At 38.4% G+C, this 25,981-nt stretch overlaps 2 protein-coding genes across 5 annotated transcripts in view; one reads left to right on the forward strand and one right to left on the reverse strand.

The window, feature by feature from the left end:
• Window positions 1-915, forward strand: part of ZRANB3 (zinc finger RANBP2-type containing 3) — a 43,700-nt gene extending 42,785 nt beyond the window's left edge. For all 3 annotated transcript variants that reach the window (XM_071746496.1, XM_071746498.1, XM_071746497.1), the window contains exon 21: window positions 18-915. In XM_071746496.1, the coding sequence (XP_071602597.1) occupies window positions 18-116 (99 nt within the window). In that variant the 3' untranslated portion in view covers window positions 117-915. The remainder of the gene's footprint in view (window positions 1-17) is intronic.
• A 759-nt stretch (window positions 916-1,674) lies between these two features.
• On the reverse strand, window positions 1,675-25,563 carry RAB3GAP1 (RAB3 GTPase activating protein catalytic subunit 1). Of its 2 annotated transcripts, XM_071746499.1 has the most exons (24): window positions 25,429-25,562; window positions 25,295-25,350; window positions 24,663-24,738; window positions 23,258-23,390; window positions 22,960-23,038; window positions 22,199-22,318; window positions 21,379-21,544; window positions 20,493-20,592; window positions 18,040-18,121; window positions 16,739-16,807; window positions 15,955-16,028; window positions 15,193-15,285; window positions 13,788-13,957; window positions 13,346-13,444; window positions 12,822-12,994; window positions 11,822-11,876; window positions 11,180-11,548; window positions 9,421-9,558; window positions 8,017-8,244; window positions 7,427-7,523; window positions 7,231-7,334; window positions 7,021-7,133; window positions 5,816-5,918; window positions 1,675-2,882 (listed from the first exon to the last, which is right to left on the reverse strand). In XM_071746499.1, the coding sequence occupies exons 1-24, from the start codon at window positions 25,444-25,446 to the stop codon at window positions 2,637-2,639; spliced, it is 2,961 nt and encodes a 986-aa protein (XP_071602600.1). In that variant the 5' UTR covers window positions 25,447-25,562; the 3' UTR covers window positions 1,675-2,636. The 2 variants fall into 2 exon arrangements, 1 of the variants encoding a protein (XP_071602600.1); XR_011726457.1 differs by lacking the exons at window positions 1,675-2,882; window positions 5,816-5,918 and having other exon boundaries at window positions 7,088-7,133; window positions 7,440-7,523; window positions 25,429-25,563.
• Between the last annotated feature and the right edge of the window lie 418 nt (window positions 25,564-25,981).

Genomic DNA, 25,981 nt, shown 5'->3' on the forward strand with positions numbered 1-25,981 from the left:
TTCTTGCTCTTTCACAGAGAACTGCAAAACAGGCCAAGGAAAGAAGCCAGATGAAGAGACGTTCTTTAGCTACAAAGTATGGCTCTGATATCACAAAATTTTTTGTGAAGAAGTAGAATGCAAAATCTATTCAGTGACACCAGAACTCAGGAATCAGTGTAGGTACCTAGTTTTCCTCACACAGTGACTGAGGGATCTTTGCAGTCTATCATGTTGTTGGTAAAGGGAAGAAAATACAGAATTTAAACTAATAAACCATTAACATCACTGATTCTCAGAGGGCCTTGGGTGAGTGCATCCAAGGTACTTGATCATGGTTGTATTTTTATGACCCTGTAAAGCCCCATGTGCCACCTTGATGCAACTTGCAAGCATTGCTGTTTGCCTGCCATGGTGTAGTTCTAGCTGCAAGAATTCAAGGGAGTTGAAGCTTCCATGAGTCTTACAGAGTTCAGTTGTACTGGCGACATGATGGACCAAGAAGGAAGCTCACCTGAAATTCCTTTCTTTATTCACATAGCAAAATTACTGGAGAAAATACAGGCTCTGATCTCTATCATGACAAAAATAGCTAAAGTGATTTGTCTCTTCTAAACCTCATACCTGGATCTTAATAGCAGCCTTGGAAATGCTCTGATCAGCCATGAAGAGGCCTTCTGTTGGCACTGGGCCTGACATGTAAGGCTTTGTCATTTACAATTACTGTCTGTTGAAATCTGTTTTTACTTAAACCACTTTGTATTAAAAACTTATTGCTCTCTATTGAGAATATTAACAATTACCAAAGGTGGTTTCTGGCAAATGCTGCAGGCTCATTGTCTTGAACAAGACTGCAGAGCTGATGGTTCTTTCAGACTGTTCATGTGGCTTTCTTTACAGTTACTTCAAATAAATTATTTCTCTTTTTCCTGGTGATTTTTTTTAAAATGTTTTATCAGTCTCTCTCCCTCCCCTTGAATGCCATAATGCAGTAGTAAGTTCATAAAGCACATGGATACACAACATCTTTCTGGAAATACATGACTGCAATTTTAAGTACATCTAATTAAGCTGAAAAGCTTTCTAGGTCAGCCTTATGAGAAAGTTTTTTAAAAAAAAGTGTTACATGATACTTGTGTTGTCTCAGTGATTGCAAGAATCACCGCTCTGCCAGTTTTTAAAAGGCCAAGTCAGGATAGACAGATAACTGAAGGGTTTCCAAGCTTATACTTGGAAACAAGTGATCATATTTAATGTAAAATTTGAAGAAGACAGCAAGGTCTGGAGAGGAAGAAACCACAGTATCAGGGAGGAAGCTTACCACTACTTATTCAGTAATTAGCCTAGAGGAATTTGTTTTAAAGAAGCCAGACTGTTAAACAGAAGCCAAACTGGGCTTTGTCATCCATTTTATCAGAGAAATTTGCCTCAGATAAACCAAAGCAAAACTGAAGTAATAAGATTTTCTCTAAAGAAAATTAACTCTTTAATCTGAAAAAAATGTATTTCGACTTGATACAGCTTTAGCTAAATGAAACCCTCCAGCCCCTGACAGCCCCCCCCTCAAGGCAGCTTTAGCTTTAGCTTTACCTGAGACAGACCTTACCTTTCTCTGCTTAATGTAGTCATAAGCAATGCTGTTCTTAGGTCAGGTCATAGAAGGATGACACTTAAAATGCAGTTTCACAAACAAGATTCTTCCCAGAGAAGGCTGAGAGCCAATTATAAGTTCAGATTTATTGAGTAACATCAATACTGGAGCTGGTTTTACATTTCATTTTGTAAAGTTTGTAAAGCTGATCTTTTGCTGATTCTCACTAAAGTGCACAAAGGTCACTGTAAAACAACATTGGCACATACAGGTCAGAGTGTTTGCATGGAGTTCATGTACAGCAGCTGGTAGAATTGTTTTATCAGCTCAAAATCACAGTATGCCCTCAAACTATCCCTGGAAATACTATCAAGTTGCTTACAGTGAAACACCTCTGTGTGTATCCTTTACAGAGTTTTATATCCTTCCCTCTCTGCAAGAGCCAAACTTTCAAAAGCATCAGTGGTCCACTTAAGGCTATCAGGCTTACTGTCCACTTACAACCCCAAATACATTTATTTCTATTTAAGAGAAGCATCCAAGACAAGATCCTTGTGGACAACTGCTGCAATGCTAGGAGAGTTTAGCACATGTACTGTATAGTTTAAACTAAAGAATTTTAGAAGCATTTGCAACTTAGTGATTAACCAAAAGATACCGGGCTCAATATTAATGATTAGCAATAAATACAAATTATTTAGTGTCTGCACATCAATTTAAGTAGACCATGTCACTTGATAAAGTCTGATTGAGAACTGTAAAGCAGCACATTCTGCATGAATTTCAACATGAAATATTTGCATACAGCCCATTCACATCCTGTATTAAACAAGATAATGCAAAGAAAAAACAACAGCATCCTTTGGGCAGAGAGCAGAGATGGTTAAAACCATTAACCATTAACGATGGTTAAAAGCCATTCCAGACCTCCAGGTCAGAGTCCCTGCAGCATCCTTTTCGGCTGCCCGTTCAGCTTTGTCCTGGTCTCCTCGCCACCATCTGTAAAAGCCTTAACTTCCCAGAAGGACAAAACGAAGACCTTTTGTTTGTGAAGCAGCCGGTGACATCAGAAGAAGGTGGTGTCTGCTGAAAAGGCACCTGCCAGCCGAAAATCCTCCTTGGTCAGCACGCTGTAGATGCGCTGGGGGAGCGGCTTGGAGTAGGGGGCGGGTCGGGGGACGGTGGCGCGCAGGATCACCTCCCGGCCCGTGGGAGGGGGGAAATCTGAAACAGCCCCTGCAGGGGGGGGTCTGCGCTCCTCTGAGGAACCCGATCTCCTCAGCTCCTCGTCAGGAGGAGGTGCTGCAGGCACCTGAAATAAAAGGGCAGGGAGAGGGTCAGAGGGAGAGAGGTTTTTTCGCTCCAGGGTTCAGAAAATGTTTAGTTAAGAGGAAGGTAAGAAATGGTCAGCACATCGAAAGGCTTTATGTGCACATGGAGCAGGACACTCATGGGATGTCAAGGAATAAACTGTGGACAATCGAATGGAAGAACCCTCATGTGTGGATGATGAAGCTCAGGCTGAGCTCCAGGCTTCTTTGACAGTGTGAGGCAAGGTTCTGGCCAGAAGAAATGTCCCTTTCTCAAGCGGGGCTCTCTCCTCAGCTCTCTGTGGCTACAAAAGGCCAAGCCAGACTCCTTTTTAAAAAATAACCAGCACCACTACTGGAGTCTTGACAAAAAAGATCACCTTCCTTTTCAGAAGTCTTTTGAGAAGACTTTTCAGAAGACTTTTGAGTCCTTTTCAGACTCAAAATCCTGCTTGGTGTGTGCTTCCCATGGCCAAAGAGGTTTCTTGGGATCACACTGCAGGGCAAGTGAGAGGCCATGCAACCTCCATCCCTGCTCATTGCCCCAGAGCCAGGAAGCTGCAAAACTACAGCCTGAGTACTGTGAGGAGGGCTGGCACACTCTTATCAGCCCAATAAACATTCCTTAATTACATATGCATACACACACACCCCAATATGCTAATCTGGTCCTAATTTAAGTGTAGACAGCTCAAGACCGGCAGTGTCACTGAGGGGCCCCACTGTACCTCTCTCCCTCCAACACTCCCCAGGGAGCAGGGACCAGGCCTCAGCACTGCTCGGCCCTGCAGCCTGTGCCACAGGAGAGGTTAGCAGGGACAAGCACCACTTGTTCCCACAGGAGCATTTCCAGGAAACCAACAGAGAGGATGTTCCCTGGGCTACACTTCCTCACTCAGTTCATCCCCACGCCTCTCTCATCTCTGTCCATAAAGTTCAGCAGTTTCAGTAAGTTCTGGTGTCCACGATTGTGACACTCAGGCATTCCCATCACTACCTCCCCCCCAGAACATCTGGCTGTACAATAAACAAAAAACTGTGACAGCAACAGAGAAGAATAAAAATAAAGGTATTACCACAGATCCCAGCATCTAAAATGTTAGCGTTCCTTTGAAGGAATGTGTTTGGCTTGGTTGTTTTTGTTTGGTTAGGTTTTTTTAAAGACTCCTCTCTCTTTTCATTACAGTTTCTTTTTAAAGATTCCTCTCTCTTTTCATTACACATAAAGACTCTAAAAATAAAGTCTGTGAATGAGGAAAAACCATTCTGAAAACACAAAATTATTTTTATGCTTAATATGTGAACAACAGCACAAATTAAATTGGGCTACTGGACTATCTCTACCAAAAGGTTCCACTCTGCTGCTAGGGAAGATGAGTAGGAAATGAGGGACAAAGTTGGTTACCTCATCAGAAGATTCAGTCAGCTTGGAAAGGGATGAGAAAAGAACCAGTGATGAAAGACAGAAACAAAGGCAAGTCAGAGGTGACTTACAAGAGGTTAGAAGGAGACTGTAGGTTTAAGAGACATCATGCACTCTACTTCCAAACACATGCATTTCCTATTATAAATTTCCTGAGAAAACGTAAGATAACACATTTTACACAACCCACAGAGAGAAGTCCAGGTTCCAAAGGTAACAACAAGGAAGTCACCAAACTTCTATTTACCAAGCAGCTCTCTACTGAAATAGTTCATAGTAGATGAAACACAAGAGGGTTTTTGTAGCAAGTTAGCTCCTGACCCATGAAGAAACCTTAGTGAGCAGTGAGCAGCTCCTAGCATCTGAGTATCTGTAACCTAGGCTTTAGTTACTGATGTTCCAGAAGAAACAAAACCCTAGAAATTTACACACAGCTTTATTCAGCACCAACACTAGAAACTTAGCTTTAAAACACAAAGCCTCAGTATTAAAAAAGGCACGTGCTTACACACCCTTACAGGGCACAACATGAGGCTTTACAGGGACACCTGTAATTAAGGCTGTTTGGCATGCTGAGGTTTGCAACCAGATTTTTCGCTAGAGACAAGAAGGATAAAATAAACATTCTGATTTTCATTTCTCAGAACAACCATGGTCTGTTTTCAGAATGGTCCTTTTTATGCTGAATTGCAAAATACAGATTATTATAAAAGCATCCCTATCTTACCCAATCACATCATCCTTACAGCAATAATTTCCAGATGGGATTTCAGGCTCTAAGACATCTGCTACCTTATTATTACCACTGCAGTTAAACTTTAATTAGGTAATTTGATGCTATAACCAGGTGTAATTCTGACAAAAACTGAAGGCTGACTGCAGTCCAGGAAGTCTGGAAATCAATACTTTAAAGCTAATTATTACATAGACTGCTTAAGAAACAAAGGGAATATTTACACCAGTATAGGCTGGGGAAGGGTTTCCAGAAAGCAGATGCAACACTTGCAGTAAGTAAACTGAATGCAGAGTTGTACTGGGAAAAAAATGAAACTCTTCCTAAGCACACCAGTTTCCACAATAGAAATCCTAGGTGGTCCAAGTATAAGACTCAGTCTAAAAAGTTACTCTTAAAATATTTAATATTATGGTGTGTTTCTCAACATTCCCTGTGAAACAACCAAAACACTCCTCTTGCTGTGATGTTGCATATCCTGTGTAACATCAAAAAAATGCCATATATTGTGCCATATTAGCTTTCCTGATGTTACCATTTGAAGGAAATCATACATCAATGACACCTCTGTCTACCCAGGTCATCAACTCTTCTTTTGCCTTGCAAGGTTCTGGTACTGCCAAAATCATGTTGAACATGAGAAAAAAAACAAACCTCAAGCACATTTATGACAATACAGGCACATATTCAGACAAATTAACTGGCATCATGTGATAACTCCTTGCCCCATAGTACTTAAATTAGAAGCATCTGCAGAGCAATCAAGAGCTCTCTCTTACCCTCTGAGCATTCAGAAACAGCTTGTGAATAATGCTACCAGCAGGTCCTCTTCCTGCACCAATAACTGACACTTCTGGCTGCTCTAGGAGGCAGTTTACAAATCTGGTGGTAGGAAAAGGAAAAAAGGAATGTTTAATTTTCAGCGGTACCCAGTTTGTGAATCTAAAGCCAGAACTGCTTCCTGTGAGGTTGTTCTCCACACTCTTGAGAGTTCTGAAAGTTCAAGACATTTTTCACAGTATCCCACAGACACACTATAATCACCTTTTCATCCCTTTGCTCCTTACCCTCTACTTTAAAGACTCCTTAGCCTTTAGTTGTTCCCTCCTACCTCGTTGCTCCTTCCTTCATGCTAATACAAGCAGCTGTTCTCGCACAGATAATGTAGACAGAAACTAACCTGAGTGAAACCTCCCAGGAAGGTGGAAAAAGGCAGAATTATACAGCTGTTTGCATTGCAACTCCAGCAGCAGGGCCAATTAGCACCCAGGTTGCAATTCAGCCTCTGAAAGGACCTTTTCTCTATTAACTATAAAGGGAACCCAGGCTCCTAGCACAGATGTGTAAATGCAACATGAAAAACCTTCACGGTGTCAGCCACAAAGAAGTAGTGACATTGTGACATCTTTTTTAAGCACAGAGATACTGCACTGGTCAGACATCACTCCTCTGAACTCCCCACATCTACTACAGAAATGTCACCTCACCTTCCCCACACAGCAGCAAGTAGTAAATAACCTGACAGCAGGGAGTGGAACAACCAAACACATTCATATGGCTCCTGAGTGACAGGTTTCATAATAAGAAGGAAAACAGAATAAGCAAACATAGCTTTGGAGGTATTTCATTCTGTACTAGTTATGGAAAAAACTAAATTACTAATTCTTCTAATTTTACCTCTATTGTGACAAAGTTCGTCAAATGCACCTTTTACAGACATGACCAAAAAAAAGTGAAATCCCCAGTACTGCCACAATAAAACCAAATTTAATTAAAATGGAAATAATCTCCATCACATGTTTTCAGAGAGGGGCATTTAGGGTTACCAGCATATAACACCTCCAGGCATCAAGGGACAGGGACTTCTATAGCTAGAAATGACTAGAAATGACTCCTTAATAGTTCTGTGCTAGCACCATTTTCATCTCTCATGAATTTTTAAACTACAAAAACAGGCAAATGAGGGAAAAGAAAAAAAAATCACCTTTGTAGATCTTTCTCCTCCTCATTTTCACATTTCTCTACCCCAAATTTTGCTTTCAGAGACCTGGCCCTGGCGATGATAGCTTCCACACTCATAATCTGAGCAATGATTTCCTGCAGGAGTTTAACAAAAGTGAAAATTTAACAGAGGTTCTTTAACACTCCCATGAACACTTTCATTAAGTTTCTTGAGCCAGTATAAAAGCCTTACCTCCAATTTCTTGTCCTCTGGACTGGGGAATCGCAGAACTTTACTGGAATGGGATATTATCTGCTTAATCATCTTCTTAACTGAAGATATATCTTCTAGTGCTTCTATTAGGAGGAAAAGAAATAAAGAAGTTATAATTATTGTATCAGTGTTCACCTTAAAATATCTCAATAATGTATTATTAAACATTATTTACCTTCTTCCTTTACCTTGAGTACAGCTGCATGGATGATGCAAGGCAAGAGATGCCTTGCAAGGTCAGCTGGTTTCTGAATGGCCAGGTAATGAAGCACCTGGAACAACAGAAAATTTTAAATATTTTAGTGAACAAAACTACTTCCCAAAGACAAAGTTAACTATGAGAGATGAGTACTATCAGAGAACAGTCACAAGAAGGGAGCACTGTTATAAGACAGAACCCAAAGGGCAGTTTTATGTGAATCCTTAGGGACTGTTTACAGTCCCAACAGGTTAGAATGAAACTAAAAAAATAAGTTTTAGGAACCCTTCAGTTTCCTACCACTCATGCAGATAAAAATCTGTTTTATTTACTAATAATTCAAAGTACCTAGGTAAAAGAGCTTGCAAACTTATAGTCCACACACTAATTATTTCAGATACTTCAAGCACACTCTGTCCAGCAGCAAGAATTTCTGATTAACCCTAAACCACGTACAAAACAATTTAATAATGCCAAGAACATAGTGCAGTGATGTCTTGGGGTTTACATCTTGCAGGAAGAAAGGGCTGCTATAGATCAGACTGTCACTCCCCAGAGATTTTTACCTTTTCTGCCTCCCTGGTGTCATCAAAGAGTCTCTTCTGCCTCCGGGCTGGCACTGGTTTTGCTGTCTCCCAGGCCTCTACCCACATGTTGCTGGGAATCTTCATTCGGGCACTCAGCTCCCCCTTAATTACTATGTTGCCCTTTTCATCAACCACTTCCTCTTCAATGTAATCCCGAGGGGAATACCACCTCACAAAATCCTCCAGACAACAGCCAGGATTAGCTGCCTGGAATACAGAAGAGAGAAAACGTCTGCCTGAAAAAATCCTATGAAAATGTAATAACCTGGGAAGGAAGGCAATAGGGTTTAGTGGGTAGATCATAAGCAAAGGGGACAAAACTCAGGGAATTCTGTTCAGTCAGCAAACTCTACACTAGAAATGAGTTCTTGAGGATTAAGAGGATTAAAATAAGTATAAAACAAGACAGTGACAGAGAGGGAAAACCCACACCATCAACAAAAACCAAACAAACCTTCCTTTTATCTCCTCAAAACAGTACATTCATCACTTATTTCAGGCCAGCTCAAAATCATACTGCTAAATAAAACTTCTATCTGTACTTGATACATGCAATAAATATGAATTTTCTCTACATTTTTAAGTAGAAGCTTATGCCATTGAAGACTTACAACAGCCAATCCTAGAAGAATCACTGGGTTGCATAAATATGCTTTTGACACTGACTTCTGTTCTTTTAACACTCCAGTAATGAAATTCACTGTTTCTTATTCCTTTAGAAATTTAAAAAAAAAAAATCTCCCAAAGAAAAAGCCTTCACAAATAAATACCTCTATACATCTAGAAACACAGAGGAAACCCAGCTTTCTATTCAATATCCCTATCCAGGGTGCACTTCCACTTCCAATTACATTTCTATGTATTTTTAGATCACTTGCCTCATAGAAATAAAACTACTACATATATCTGACATGAGTCCCTGCTAGTAAACTGATACTGATATGCTGCAAATACTCTTGCTTTACAGTGCACCTGTCCTTTTACTGCAAAGTAACATTGCAATAATTAAAATAAATTAATGACAGAATCTCAAATCCTTAATATTTAGAGTTTTGAGATCCTCTGATGACAGCAGTGTGTGTACTCCTAGCTCCCTCTGCTGAGCTCAGAAAAGAAATGGCATAAATTAACCAAGTCCCATTTTCATGACCAGCTGTCAGGATTTCTAAATAATGACACCCATCCTTCCTACTGAAGGACAGTTTTATCAACAGGGCTTTATCAAGAGGGTTTTTTCAACTTTAAACTACTTTGAAACTTGTGTGGAGGGAAAAAAAACAACCAAAACTTGCCAGAAAAACCTTCAGAATTGTTCAACACAAGTAACAGGGATAATTTAATGAACAAGAAAGCAGTCTCACATAATTCTTTGAGTAGCTCTACCTTAAAAGACTCCATGTCTGAGAGCAAGCAGGCACTCTGCATGCGTGCCCGAAGATGAGCACCTTCTGCTGATGTCCCTAATTTTGCCAGAACCTCAGACTGCTCTTCCAGCAAGTCTTCAGTCATGGGTGCTGGTTCCTGTAACATGGAAAAACACAACTTTACAAATTGCCTCTCCTAGACTCAGGTCTTAACTATGGAAGAAGTGAAAATTCCTGTCACCAAAAGTTCTTCCCACTCTATTTGTACTCAAAGGCAATAATAATTTTCTACTGCTCAGCTGTGTACCTGAAGACAACCCTAAAAAAATAAAATAAAACAACCTGAGTATGAAATAACAATATAAAGATACATTGCTAAAATGCCAGGATCCAGACAAAGTTTAGGAAGGATTCAACTGTTACTATTTTGTTAAGATGGACGAAAATTCACCTAAAGCAATGTAGACATTTTGCCATTAACACTATCAGCACATAACTAATTGACAACATTTTGCCTGACTTCACCCATTCCTTTCATGCATGCCCAACAACACTCATTAAAAATTTCTCAAGTGAATGAAAAATCATGTATTCTTCATGCACGGCTGATTTCAACCTGATTCCTCTAACACCACTGCTCCTATTTCATCCCTGGGCACTTTGCAAGAAAGTCTGTGTCAGACAACACTTGTAGCTGTTTGATGACAAACCTGCCTTACGACAGTGATACCAAAAATTGATGACTAGAAAGGCCTCTTAGATATGAGCTGAGAAACATTTTGGTTTGTTTTTAAAGGAAAAACAAAACATAAAATTAAAATAAAAATTAAAAATAAAAATAAAATTAAAAATAAAAATATTTTAAAATTAATAAAATACATAAAAAATAAATAAAAAATAAAGTAAAAATAAAAAATAAAAATAAAAATAAAAATTAAAAATAAAAATTAAAAATTAAAAATAAAGATTAAAAAATACAATTAAAAAAAAAAATAAAATAAAAATAAAATAAAAATAAAAAATAAAATAAAAAATAAAATAAAAATAAAATAAAAATAAAATAAAAATAAAATAAAATAAAAATAAAATAAAAATAAAATAAAAATAAAATAAAAATAAAATAAAAATAAAATAAAAATAAAATAAAAAAAATAAAAAAATAAAAAAAATAAAAAATATAAAAAAAATAAAATAAAAATAAAATAAAAATAAAAAAATAAAATAAAAAATAAAATAAAAAATAAAAAATAAAATAAAAAATAAAAAATAAAATAAAAAATAGAATAAAATTTAAAAATAAAATAAAAATAAAAAATAAAATATTAAAAATTTAAAAACATCAAATCAAATCAAATCAGCAGTAAAATTGAAGTAGTAGTCTGGTCAGTCAGCTAAAAATCTTTCTGGTGGAAAGACAATAGCAGTTCCTACTTTACAGGAAAGAAAGTAAGGAGGGGATGTAAGATTCCTGAAGAGCTGGAAATAAAAAGAAACCTAAATTTAAGGTGGGCAAGACTGCTTAATTCTTGTTTAAAAAAACTTTTTTGAGTGAAATGTGGTAAGGAGATCCATTTTCTCAAATAAAAAGAGAACGTGAGATTTCATTTCAACAGCCTCACCAAATTTTAAAGATGGAAAAGAAGGTCTGAGATCAATTAGCAATTTTAACAGCAGACAAGGCCACCACCTGCAAACTGTATTCAATTTCACACTCCTGAGTATGACTCACATTGCATGAGAGTCATATCACACATCTGGCTCAGCTCTTGCCACCCCACCTGTGTTATTGGAATGTAGAGAGGCTCTCCTGGATGTAGCAGCATCAGCAGCTTTCCATGTGGATGCAGACGACCCTCTGGTTTTAAGTTTACAGGCTCTTTGTTGCCTTCCTTTGCTCCTTTCTTTCCATTATCCTGTCCATTTCCTTTAAGATCTTCCGTGTCACTCAGACATTCAAAAAATTCCTCTTCACTGTCACTCCATGATTCCCAAGACTTGCCAACTTCTTTTTCCTTATCAGGGTTATCTCCAGGCTGGTCAGCCCCTTTTCCAGCATCGCCAGAAGAACTACCAGGTGAGCGATCCGACACACTTCCCCTTTTCCCCTCATCTCTTGCTTTCTTTCTTTCAATGCAACAATTTAACATCTAACAAGTTAAAGGGAAAAAAAAAAATAATTCTTTAGCAATTACTTCTCTTATGGAAACAATGTCACAGAAAAACTTGGAGAATCACCAAAAAACCCTAATAATTTTTAAAAATAACAATTCCATTGAGCTCGTTGCTCTAATAAAGATTTTCACAAGAAATGAAGTCCAGACTCAAAAATACAAGCCTCACTAAAAATTTACAACAATATATTGCTATAATTTTGACAGTTTCCTTAGTAGACAAACCATTCTTAAATTTGGGATATTTACCTGAAGTTTCTGATGAAGTAAACAGCATCTCAGATCTGGAGGGCCATTAGCTAATCTAAGAAAAAGGTAGAAGTGTAACCATTATCAATTATAAAGTTGAATCTTTCACACACACGTGGTCTTAAATCATATAAAATCCAAAAGAGGGGCAAATTTCCACACTGAACCAACCCCCAACATTTCATATATGCAGCTGTTCTACAGTCTCAGAAGACAAGCTAGTGACTGACCAAGCCCAGATTTATTTTCTAGAGGTCACTACTGAAGCTCAGAGATCATTCTCAGTAGTACTATACTGACATGTCCTGCATCTCCAGGTCAGGTCTCCATTTGGAAGTTAAAAGTTAAATTTTTTAAACAAAAATTAAGCACCTCCGGCTACTTTTTAAACTGCAATGATAAGAGTGATCTCTGTATTTCAACTTCTATTTTATCTGTTAGTGTAACTATCTGAAAGTAAAAACTAGGGAATATTCCATTCCATGATCCTATAAATAAGTGGCCAATCCATCCTATTAAAAAAAAAACAAACCACCACCCCAGCCTCCCCCACTCCCCCCCCCCCCCCCCCCTTCCCCCCAAAAACCCCAAACCAGGACAGATTTCGCTCTACACAGATAGCTCATTTGGACAGACCCCTTCATTTGGTCTGCAACAAGCTCTGCTGCAGCAGACATAACCTAGAAGGGCTGGAACACTTCAGACAGGATTAGCTGCCTGGAAAGGTTATTATTACACCAACAGGAACTGAGAACAGCTTCCTTAGAAAAGAGACAAAAATAACACCTCAAAGCAAAGGTGTTTTGTGTTATATGAGCTCCTTCATTTTTGATCTAATGATCAACTGGAAACCAAGTATTCCCATAAACTTGTTGGGTAATAGTGGAGAACACTTGCCATTAAAAAAATTCATACAGTGTGTTTATACTGAACTCACCCTGTTCCTGAAACAAAGAATATTTCCTATGACAAAGCAACAAAAAAAAAAAAACATTCTTACCCTGGAATAAGGTAGTTGTTCTCCCATCTGTACCGCATTTCTAACACAAATTCTTGCCAAAGATGTGCCACTCCTTTTACTCCTCCATGGTAGAAGTTTATCATACAAAGACATAAAGCTAGTTTGTATGTCAGACTATCAGAAGGAGCAGATTTAAACTGACTGAAGAGATTCTATGTAAGAAATAAAAAAAGTGGGAAATGCAGAAACATTTTTTCCAAAACCGTATGATCTCTTCCCCATTTGTCAAGACAAGTGGCTAACTAGTATTTTAGGCCTTGCAAGTATCTTAGGCCTGCAAGTACAAGCTACCAATAACTAAAGTCTTTGGAAGGAAAAAAAGCAATCAAATAGAAAAAAAACATTACAAAATTCCCTATTTCAATCTAGAAATTCCACAAAGTTAAGCTTCTCTTTCCAAAAATTATCTATTACAAGACACAGGGCAACTACAGCAAATTCTTTATGAACACAGACTCCAAATGGCTTTCTGTATCTTACGAGTGCCCATTGATAAAACTTACATAATCTTCATTCTCTGGAGGAGGGTTGTTTCCTGCTGAAGTGCTAGTTCTGCTTTCAAATCCATCTGAAAGTTTGTCAGCAGCATCAGGAAATAAGAACTTGAAGAAACAGGAAAAATAAATTTAAAAATCTCAACTTCCATTAGTATGTTTCTCCTGCTTTTCCCACTTCCTACACAAAGCTACCACTGGCTATTCACCAGCAACCCATATAAACGAAATGGTTAGGAGAGTTCAGAGTTCAACTTCAGTCTACTTATGTTGCACACATAACAATTTAGGCTGTTTCAAGCAGCTGATAAATGCAATGTATTTTCAGACACTTTTCTTTATAATTCTGCTGTAAACTATAAACAAAATGTATCAGTGGAAGACTGTTTTATATAAATGCTTTATATAAAATTTTGAATATAAATTTCATGTGCATGGACAGCTCACTTACCAGAAGAATGGTGTTCAGAACTTCATTGTTTAAAGGTGATTCATCTACACCTCTGTGTTTGCGAATTTTTTTCTTTGCACTGTGAACCATATTTGTGACTGATAATTTATGGATTGGGACTGGTGCTGGCTCTGTCAGCTTTGACAAGGCATGGCTGATATCACCAACCTCTGTAAAATAAAATAAGATGCAATAAAATACAGTTAATTAAAACAAACTAAAAAACCCACAAGATCATCTCTCTAAAATTTCACCTGTCATATTGAATTTATTTGTCTTGTGCTTATGTTGGAAGAGCAAGTGTTTAAACTTTGTTTATGCATTACACCAATGAATACATTGTAGGTCACAAAGACTGCTCAGGCATATGCTAAAGCTTTAGATAAGCCTTAAATCAACCCAGTATTAATCACTATATGTATGACCTTACAGGCTATAAGCACAATTTTGTTTTAGAGTCCTCAGCTAAGCTCCTCGAATCAAAAGACTGTTTCTAGACTTGCTGCTGGAAAACTCTGGAACCTCTACAATAAAATCAATTAACAACATTAAAAAGAGGGCAGACAAATTTAAGTGAATAATTGCCAGCAGCCAAAAAAACTCATCTTAGCAAACATTTCAAGAAAATTAGAGGTAAGGAGAGCAAAAGAGACTGTATGTCAAGCACTAGGAGTAACACACTCCCTACTCAGCCTCATACCCTTGTAAACTAACTAGTGAGCTCCTTCAAAAATAAGACCAAACATAATCAAGCAAAATACACTGATACAGGCTATATTTGCAGTGAAGAAAAGGTGACAAGAGGCAGAAAGGAAGAGAATGTTCACCATAAGCAGCAAGAAAACAAAAGAGAGGGACAAAGAAATAAAAAAGACATCAGTATCTATACTGTTGGAATGAAGAAATACATTTGGTTTGTTTGGGTTTTATATTTTTCCTTAAACTTCCTCAAAACAGAGAGGATGACAGCAAAGCCTTCCAAACAGATTAAAGACTCATTTAAACTGCCTGTTAAAACATGCACTGCATAGTACTTCAGAAAGCATAATAAAGTGGAAAAAATACAAAAACACGTTAAGTGATGTAGACAAATCTGTTTGATGTGTGCTCAAAACCAATACCTGTACATCCTAGACAAATTTTAAACTCTTGCTTTACAGTGAAAAAAACAGCCAACTGTAACAGAGTCAACTGTTCTCTGGGATGTGGGAGCTAAGCTTATCTAGAATTCATCAGACATTATATCAGGCAGAACTCACCAGAAAATTTCCAGGAGTATTACAGAAAAATACCTAAGAGTTGCAAGCATAAACACCAATTGATCTGAACTCAGGAAAAGGGAGCAGGGAAGGTAAGATAACATGAAACACTTAAAAGCAAGTAACACAAATCAACAAGATTTTACCTTTTCCTTCCTCTTCAAATGTAGACCTTCCAAGTATCTCATCTGTTGACTCCTTCCTACGGCAAAGCTTGAAGAATTCAGTAAGAAAGTCACCTACAAAAGAAACAAAAAGCTTCTGAACAACTACTCAACACCTAACCCAACAATAAGCTAACTCAAAATTAAGTCCAGGAGACACTAAATTTTTTTTTCATCTGAAAGAACACGGCAACTTGTTCTGATGCACAAATACCTTTAAACCACCCAATTAATGCTTAGGAAAATGCATGCCTACACAGCTGTCAATCACCTCTCCAAAGCACAGTTCTCCACACAGTTTAACCCATTTCCTCACCCAAAGCAAGAAGAAGAGAGTTTTCCCCACAAGCTAAAAGGTGGGGATGGACAAGAGCACATCTCTCCAAGCATCCCAATCCTTCCTGTCAGACAGATTAATTCAACTAAGGAATGGATATATGCAAAAAGCACTTAATAAAATGTAAAGATTCTGTGAAATCTAGATTTTCTCTGAACACAGACAGTAAATGCTTATTCTCTGGGAAGAGAGAATAGCAGGGAAGCTTGTGGTACCTTGTGGACACAAAATACCCTAAAACAGAAACTTAGAAGTTTGTGTTCTTGAAGAAGAAGCCCAAACTATTGCCCACTCAGAAACTAAGAAGCTGAGGACACAGGTCATTGGGTAATTGACAATTCAATCTTAACTTCATCACTTAATAGCTTAAAAGCCATAAGAGAAGATAGGGAATTCTGATGTCTTACCCAACAGACACTGAGGGTTATCTGCTTTTCTGACTCTCACAGACCACTGGGGTGCTTGCATAGGATCCAGATCACTTTAAAAAAAACAAAGCAAGTGTCATGCTGTCACCAAAAGAATGCAAGAGGAGTATCACATTCTCAGCAAATGTAATGTCATAGCCAGTGAAGCCATGGAAGCCATAGAATACACCACATTACATAGAAGAACATGACAAACATCCTAAAATGCAAGCAAGAGTCACTGTTCTCATGTACATACATGAGAAAACATCATAAATAAAACACACACGAGAACAATTCAGTTACAACTAAACTGTCTTCTTTTAAAATGTATTGATGTTAAAAAATTCATTTCTTAATTATTAAAAACACAAACCATTTTTCTCTTCTTAATTAAGTAACAGTATACACTGCTCTTCCTCTTTAGGAGGTTTAGCAGAAAATCTGGATGATGGTTTTTGGGACAGGGATGTCAGTTCATTCTTTTTGCTTTGCACAAGCCATTATCAGATTTTCCAAGAAATATGTACAAAACTTCTAAATCTAGCCCAAAAATGGAGGAGTATATTCTGTTGAGATTATAATACAGTAACATTTTCTCCCTATTTGAAATGCATTCCAAACCAAGGTGTTTTCCCAAATTAGATGTTCTATCAACTGACTGTAGCATTCCTCCAAATGGGTTCTCTTTCACATGCAAAGCCAAACACATTTTTGATGTCACTAAAATGTCATAGTTAGCAGGTACACTTCTAGACATTTGCAATTCAGACAAAATACTTACGAATAAACATCATTGTCCACAATTATACCTTCTGTTAGGTGAGGCCATGTAGTAGCTAAATGAAGCTCACTGAAACAAAACAAGATTTAAATCTTTAGGTACTAGTGAAACAGAGAAAGACCCTGACAGGGTTAACTCCTGGCGGGATAAATCCCTGTAACTTTCCACTAAAGCAGTGTGAACATCTTCCCTCTTGTAAGTACAGATCTTGCTTTTAAAAACAAGGCACTGCCAAGGCCAGCCGGGCAGGAGGGGATTAACTTCCGTAAAAGTGTAGGTCTTGTTCTCAAAATAAGGCACTGCCAAGGCTAGCTAGGCACTGGGGGAGTGTGAACACCTGCATGGAGACAGGATGAGGCAGCCACAACCAGCAGATAAGGGAGAAATTATCGCAAGGGTCCAATTTTGCTCTGTAACAAGAGGATGAAGTCATCGAAAACAGGAGAGATAAAGATTTCTTACTTCATCCAAAGACCCCCCCCCGACATCTCCACACAGGCTCCGCCCAGACTCTGCCTGTCATGAATATTATAATTATATGTTGCAAATGTATGAATATGTATGCAACCTCCCCTATAAATACCCCAACCCCTTCCCTTGGGGGGGTGGAACTCTTTGTCCAGCACGAGCTGGGAGTTCCCCGAATCCGAAATAAATACCTTTGCTGTTTAAAGGCTCAAAACTCTGTCTCTAAAAAGTTTTGCTTGGCCTTTTTGGGCTTCACTAGCAGAAAATGTTCTTTCCATCATAGTTCTTGAAAGGTATTTATGATGGTTCATATTTAAGTCCCTCTATGTATTTTGCAGCTCCATCCAGAACTGTGCATATTTTCCCATGAGTTTTCTGCCTGCATATATTCTGCTGGTTTTTCTGCAGCATCTCATCCAGTATTGCACTAAACTTTACTAGTACCTGGCATAAAGCTCTTTCACAGCTCCTCTCTACAGAAGCAGAAATTTGCATTGTATTTGAGGTATCCAGGTTCAGAAGAAAGCACAGCCTACATGAATTGCCTACAGCATTAAATACTAATACATGAAAATGGTTCCTAGAGTTGCTAAGTGGTGATGGAGTTTTCAGAAGAGAACCCTGAATATCATTTGACAATTTCTGCAGATTATTTTATTTGCTATTAGACTTTTACTTTTCACAGATGTTTCTTATGCACTTGAATAAATCATAAATCATCATAAATCACCTGTTAGGGATATACGAAATGATAAGCTGGCAAAGCTAAGATTTGAAGTAACACAACCTCAAGTCCTTCATTGGAATCCATATCTCCAGAACTCTTCTCTTACCTTATGGGATCCTCACAGGCACCAAATGGTAACTTTCCAAATTCAAGGCCTCCAACTTCTCCCCCAACCAGAGCATCGATATCTGAAAAGATGGATACATTTTCCATACAGATTTTATGTAAAAACATTGCAGCATGTAGGATGACCACAAAACAGCTGAACAACTAAGATGACAAAGCTATGAAAAGGAAATACTAGCATATGGTCCAAGTGCTTTTTTTCTAGAAGAAACTGGGAAGTAATGATGAGACTTTAACATTCAAAAAGGCAGCTTAAATTGTCATTCATGTTGAGGGAAGGTTATTCCCTTCATACAGACAATGATGATAGCTATAAAGGCAGCCTTAGAGTCAATGCTGACACAAGAACAGACACAAATTTGCCACAGAAGCATTTAGGCAGAAAATCAATTCCAAGAAAAAAAGGGAGACTCCAGGGTCAAAATCTAACTCCTTCTAAAAGGTTTATAATTTTATTAAAAAAGTGCTTATGTTTGGCTTCTGCAGTTAAAGTTAAATGATCTGGGAGATTCCTTGTTATCCCAGATACTTAAAGATGCCCCTCAGCATCCTTAACAGCCACTTAACATGTTCAAACATATAAGCAAAAAATAGACACCTTTCATTGAACAAAAATTTAAATGGGCAATGATGTATTGTTATGCCATTAAAATAATGTTCTGACAGTGTCTGATCCTCAATTCTAAATGCATCTGGCAAACTGTTTACATACAAAACAAGTGAGGTATTAGAACAGATAAAGTATTTGGATAATTACATAATTTTCTCTTCAAAGACACATTTAAATTATTTGGTTTCACTTAAGAAGAGCTAATTGAATAAGGGTAATAAAGCACAGGTCTGGTTCTACAAATGAACTTTAAAACCACAGCTCCACAGAGCAGCAGCAGTAAAAATTATGCTGTCCATCTCCAGTTTCTGCCATATGCTATGCCATAGCTCCCTTGACCAGGATCCTCCAAAAGAGTAACATTTACTCAAACTCCTCAAATGAAGAGAAGTGATCAGAGTGGTACAAGTCATTCATCACACACCAGGGATTCTGACTCAGTGAGTAACTACAGCAAGGCAGAGAAAGACTACAAAAAAGACTTCTGTTCTGTGTCTGCAGAAATAAGAAGTCTGTAGAGCAAACTATCCAAGCTCTTTAGGTGAATTAAGTTTAAAAAGGGGAAACTACCACTTAAAAAAGCACCAATTTTCTCTGACCCTAAAGAACAGGATTATCTTTAATTATATTCACAACACTTCGTTACATACAAAGCACACAGGAGCAATTTCACTACAGACTTCTTCACAACATACACTTGATTTCTGTGAGAATTATTTTTTCTTAAGCAAAAGAAGCCAAACAACTAGGTAACCAGACCAATGTCCCAAAGGTTCTGTCCTTCTAAGTGTGCCCTAAATACTTTAACCTTGTTACATAAAACTACTACCCAGGCCACAAATAGATCTTGGAGATTTTAATTGTTTCTTCACCTTGTGCCTAAAATACTACATCACTAACAGAAATGTGCATTAAGAAGGAACTCACATCTACCTTTTTTCCCATAGATTTATCTAACTGGAGAAGTTCATAATTTATTTTCTGATAGGTCTGTTAAAAAAAAAATTAAAATCCTTGAAAGCCAAGGAAGAAAACATAAACCACCAAGCAAACAAACAAGAGTCCATTGTGAGACTACCAAGTGAGCGAACTCACTCTGTTTTTCCTAAATAGCATCACTATGGTGTAAGCTTATCAAGTTTGGTGCATATTCTTAGATTTAAATCTATACATTACTTTTACCCTTTTTCCCCCTCATGCAAGGCTACTGTAATAAAAAGCTTGATCAGAATTTTTCCTGCATTAAAAAAATAAATCCATCATCTGCTTGGCTTGTTTAGCAGTGTGTAAACAATGACAGCAAAACCCCAAAATTTTACCTCAAGTGAGGTCCATATAATATCTTCTGCTTTTCTCATTGTTAAAACACTTAAATAGTGAAGTATTAATATCAACTACCTTACAGAAATTATTAACAAATATTCCTGTGACATATTAGCACCTACTAGAGCCTGAATCCAAAAGTTTCCCTATACAATTCAGGGCAGAATTCTTTCAAATCCAGTCATCCTTTTCTCTCCAAACGAGATACCACCATTTTAGAATTATCACTATATCTCTAAATGCTAATAAAAAACCATATTTTTAGGCACATCCCTAACCAAAACACCTATCACAACCATAACCTATTATTTCAGAGCAGCTTTAGGCTTGCTAGCCCATCATAGGGAGTGGGATGGTACTCAGATTTAACTGAAGCCTGTCCTAGTAAAGAGTTAAACGTTTTAATTCTTCTGGCAAGATACACAAATATTTGCTTTAGCATCTACTGTTTGTTTTGTTTTGTTTTAAAACAGGTTACTCAGAGGACAGGAATCTCCTACCTGGTGGCTGCTGTGGCCAGAAATACTGCTGCCAGTCTTGAAGCACATATGTAAGCCGAATTGCCATGCTAACTGGAGGCAGTGGTGTTAAAGGGCATCCCTTGAAAATATTTGAGAAAAAATTCAATGTAAAGGGTGTATCCTCTCAGGCCTTGAACATAAATCAGTTATGCTGGCTTCTAGCAGAGCTCATTATATCAGAAAGGCAACATTTCAAAATTACTAGAAGAGCCAGTGCTCAACAAGACACTTACAGGTAAATGTAAGCACATAAGCTTTGTAAAATACACAAGACATCCATATGCCCCACTTAACTGGTAATTCAGAAGTAATTCTGACACCAAATATATTAGGTTTTCATTAAGTAATTGTTTTCTCAGCATTTTGATGAGATTTCTGGCTACAATATGAGTAATGAAGTGTTGCAGTCAGCCATACCATTCCATAAACAAGCAGTTCACTCAGAATCCTCACATTTCATCACCTTATTCATCACCTTGTTCTTCTCTCTTTAATAGCTATGGGGAGTTACAGAGTACTAGAATAAAAACCCATCCCAACCCTCCCTTTTCCTTTTAAATATCAAAACAGTTTGTCTGGGGGAGTTGCTACAAAAAGACTATAAAACTGAGGCATTCTTTCACACACCATTGGAAAATAAAAATGGGAGGAGGTGGCAACACTGAGGAAATAAGAGACATCATTTTTCATTCTGTCATTAGATATTGGCAGTATCTGGAAAAAAACTCTGTTGGTATCGGCAGTGTAAGCCTCATCCTTACAAAAAAAACCCCAAAACCAACCCAACACAAACCCTAAAAGACAGAAGTGAATCTACAAGCAGCCAGGTAATAAAATAATTATTCTTAACATCAGATGCACTTACAATCTTGGATTTGAAGATATCCAGTAATCCTGATAAATGAGTATACTGATTTGGCACTTTGCGAAGATGAACCATTTCAAAGTCAGTTCGAACTCCCGGACCCTGACATTCCCCAACATACATTCGTCGCCATTTATGATGTATTTGCACAAATAGTGGTATTTGACTATAAAACATGAGTATTGCATGATTATTGAAAATGTCATGCTGTCTTGTAGTCTTTAAAACTAGCTAGATATTTTCACATCATTTTGTGTTCTTTAGAGTACATTTTCTCTCAGTGGAACACAGCTTAAAACACTTAGCGAGGAATCAAAGAAAAATAATGCTAACTTCACCACTAAATGGAATGCCCTATAAACTGCCATATCATAAACACAGCCCTACCCATTACCTCAGTTACCTAATTTTCAGTCTGCATATTTTTTGAGGAAGATCAGAAAGTTGTTGTTGCCACACACTGGGAAGACATCATCTTCCAAAAGCTGCATACCAGCTTTTTTTGTATAACAGTTGGGTTGTTTTTTTTTTGGTATACCAGTTTGGGGGTTTTTTGTATACCAGTTATTCCAGGAACTTATAGCACCTTTTCAAAGCCTTTAAGGCTTTTAAGCAATAACAAATGAAAAACCACCACATTGAAACAAGATTTTCAAAGCTTCCACCACAAAAAAAAAATTTTAAATCCTCCTGTAACAATATTGTGGTGCAAATACAACAAAATCTGAACCTAGTTTGCTAAGAATTGAATATTTTTTGTCATAATAGCAGTATGCTAGTTTTACCTGGACACAGAAAAAAGGTTTATACTTTTACCTACCAGCCAGTATTCCCCAGTGCAATGGAAATGGAACTCAGCAGAAGGTTACACTTGGATTCACTGAGAACTGCGTCGTTATTTGCAGCCGGAGCAATAACCACAAACTCACGCAAACCGTACCTAAAGACAGAGAGAAAAAAAAGAAAAGCCAGCTGAAACACAGAACTTTAAGAAATACTGTAACCTTAATAACCTGTTTGTCCCCAATGGACTGTGGAATCTTTTATTTTAATGCAAGTACCACTTTTAGGAAGGTCAAGAACTGAGCAGGCATCGAGTGATGAAAATTCTCCAATCACAAAACAGCAGAGTTGAATGCTCTTAAACCATGGCACTCAAAATAATGTGAGGACTTTCAGGTCCATCAGTTCTGAGTTTTTTGTGTTAATAACAACTGTAACTATTCATACATAGAAACAATCTCTCCAATAATGTGCTAACACTTTGCATTACTACGAATTTGTGTGTTGTTGTTTACTATGGTGCTGCAACTTTCCTTTTTGAGAATGCATTTAGACAGTACACATATAAGAACCTGGTTATTCTATAAAATTCAGAAAAAATATTTTGGGGGAAAAAAAGTAAAGATAATCCTGTTACAGTGTTTCTTTTTGCACTCCTTTCCTGTGTCCAGTACAAAGAATAATTTCACTTAAGCTTTAACTCTTAATGGAAGAAAATACACAAGCGATTGCGCCAGCACCAAAGATTTTTCAGTGGCTGTGCTTATTTATATTAGAGGCATGAGACAGCATACTCACCATCTTACCAGACAGTGAGCTCTGGGAGGAAAATCATTGTTCATGCACAGCAAGTCCTGCATAGGCAGAGGAAGGGCATCTGTGGAAAAAAATGGTACTCAAGAAGAGCATCAGGATGTGTTCTGCTGACTTTAGCGATCTGCTGAATGCAAAGCACACTAAAAGCAGAACTGTGAGATAACACCCATCAAACCCCAGCAAATTTCACACAGCAGCAAATCAATGCACTGTGAATTCCACGTTCTGAAACTGCTTTTGTCATATCCTTACATAAAAAGGCAAGAGAACAACCAGCTACCTTCTACCAGTTCTTCTTTCCCATCTTTGTCTCCAGGTTCTTGTACAAGATAATGATGGGTAATGGAGAATCTGAAGTCTGCAAATGAGATTTCATCAGATTTCTCTTCCCATGTTCCTGTGGTATATACACCCTGCATATAAAAAATATTACTTGATCACATAAATTCAGGTTGACATTCATAAACCTTAAGAAGTATACACTGCCTACATGATCTACAATGTTTCTTAATAGTTTTCTTTTTTATTCTTAAATAGCTAAGCATGGTTTAATTTAAAAAAAACGATTCTCAAAGCAGTTAATTATAAAGGTAGCTAAATGCTAAAAGCCATGTTGCCAATAATGATGTTCATTTCAGAGACCACATGGCCCCCTGATAGTCTTCAGAATTATACGGCAATAAAGAGGCAGATGTATCCTCTCATTTGCAGCTATGCCTCTTAAGCATATGCACCCACAACTTTGCCCAAAGACAAAACTTTCCCACCTGAGATTTGATCTGTATCTATATCTATATCCTCCTATGGCATCATTACTTTAATATTTTCTTTCAATACAACATGCTTTCACTAATAAATTATTCTGTATCTACAATTTGCAAAACGTATGCATGTACAGATAATTGATTTTTAAATAAAAATACATCAGAGGGAAGGTCCTAGGAAAAAATCAACATCACTCTACAGCATTGTATGCTACTACTAAAACCAAAGCAAGTTGGATAACCCTTTGATCTGTATAGGGTATCAAATCAAGAAGAGAGGTCTAGAAAGGAAGACATGAAGGGATACCCTGAGATCTAAGGTTGAAATCTAGTTAATTAGTAAATTTCATTCTGAACACTGTGTACCCTGACTAAAACCAATAATCACAAAATTCTTCTGGAAACACAGTAGCAATTCAATCTGGTACAGCTGAATTTATTTGCACTAGTATACAGAAGAGCTCAGCAATTTCTTCTGCATTTTACAGCTCTGAGAAAGCACTACCTACTACACTGAAAAAAACCATCTTTCCTATTTATGAAACACACTGAGTCACAAGTAGTACTAAGCAAACTTCGACCACACCTACATGAGGCTTGACAAAGGCCAGCAGGGCAAAAAGAAACTCCTTAGGAATTTAGAACAGCTTCAACCCTGTCTCCATATGTAAAACTGTGAGTAAAAAAAAAAATCATTCGGCGCTATATGAAGATCCAGCATCACCAGGGAAATATCCTGCTTAGCAGGCATCCCAGCAATAAGTTTGCAGAAACTCCTTGTCAAATTCCTGATTTTACAAGCAAAATTCCCCAATGAAAATCATTACTTGCCACAACTAAGAAAACAGCAATACATGTAAGCATATACATGTGTACTGCTAGTTGGTATTTCTAAAAGAAAAGGGAGAAGCAGTAACTGACCTTTTCTAGAGGTTTGCCTGAAGGAATCCCAATAAGTTTCCAGTCATTCAATACTTCTTCTACTTTTGAAATGAACCTATTAGAACAGGGGAGAGGCATTAATATTTCCCGAACACTAAGCTTATACTATAATTCAGCTCCCTAAAAGCAGGCAGCATGCTGTCCTACTATGGAATTCATTTTTTAAAACCCCACAACAACAAAGAACAGAAAGCATCCCAGTAAAAAGAAAAAGTAACAAACATTACCCTATACTAAACAAATAATAATAAATAAATAGGCCCTCCTATGCTTACATTTCAGATGACATGTTACTTTTAGCAGCTACGAGTGTTGTTCACTGATAAATAAGCATTTGACACAGAATTACCAACTAAATTAAGATTTAAAACGCAACGCTGAGGATCTCTGCCTCCTTCTATCACAGACATCGTCACTCGAAAAATAAATAAATAAATAAATAAATAAATAATGCATTAAGAACGCAAGAACACGTCGGGACCAGGCTCCGGGTACCGGCAAACGAGGCCTCCCGGGTGTCCCGGCTCCCCCTCAGCTGGAGCGGGCCGGAGCGGAGAGACGGCGGATCCTTCCTCGTGATCCCCCCACAATGAGGGGGAGCGGGACCCTACCTCTCCCACTCGGAGGCGGTGGTGAAATCCGTGATCTCAAACACCTCGGACTCGGGCTGCGGGGAGAGAACGGGAGAAGCGGTGAGCGAAGAGAGCGCCCGGACGGGGAAAGCAGGGGAGAAAAAGACACTCACATCGCTGTCCGCCGCCATCTTGCGCCGCTGGCAGGCTCAGAGCCTGACGGGAAAGCGGCGGAGGGGCCGTCCCAGCCGTCCCGCCCCGCCCCGGGGACGATCGCCGCCGCCTCACAGCCCCTTCTGACTTCGGTACCTCAGCGCTTAGCGGAGCCACCGCATGCCTCGGGCGCCCTTCCCCTCAGCCCTTCAGAGGCGGGGAGGCGCGGGCGGCCCTTCCGTGCCTGACGGGCGCTGCTCGGGAGGCGGCCGCCGGGGCCGTTACCTCACGGTTCCCAAAGTCTCTCCGGTTCCGTCAAGGACGGCCCAAGTGGGTTTAAACAACGAGGTTTAGCGGGTGGTCGTCAGTGTTTGTCACCATTAGGCTGGTTGACCTGACCTGGGACCTGCAGACATAGAAATGATCACGGCGCTCTTCAGGCAGCGGGAGCTGAGGTGTCCCCGGCCCAGCCCAAGACAAAGCAGAATGAGCGGTACCCCCCTCCCCCCCCGTGGTTCTGTTCCTGCTCCGTGTCCTCAAGTGCAGCGTCGAAGGCCTTCTGTCATCCAGCAA

Source organism: Heliangelus exortis, chromosome 6 (genome assembly GCF_036169615.1).
Source record: "Heliangelus exortis chromosome 6, bHelExo1.hap1, whole genome shotgun sequence".
NCBI classification, from domain to species: domain Eukaryota; kingdom Metazoa; phylum Chordata; class Aves; order Apodiformes; family Trochilidae; genus Heliangelus; species Heliangelus exortis.

What these genes read in the sequence shown, in the direction of transcription:
- RAB3GAP1 (XM_071746499.1), bottom strand. An exon ending in ACCGCCTCCGAGTGGGAGAG is followed by an intron (nt 24,739 to 25,294) that starts GTAGGGTCCCGC and finishes CTGTTCTAATAG; the next exon opens with GTTCATTTCAAAAGTAGAAG. An exon ending in CTGGCCACAGCAGCCACCAG is followed by an intron (nt 18,122 to 20,492) that starts GTAGGAGATTCC and finishes CCATCTTTTCAG; the next exon opens with ATATCGATGCTCTGGTTGGG.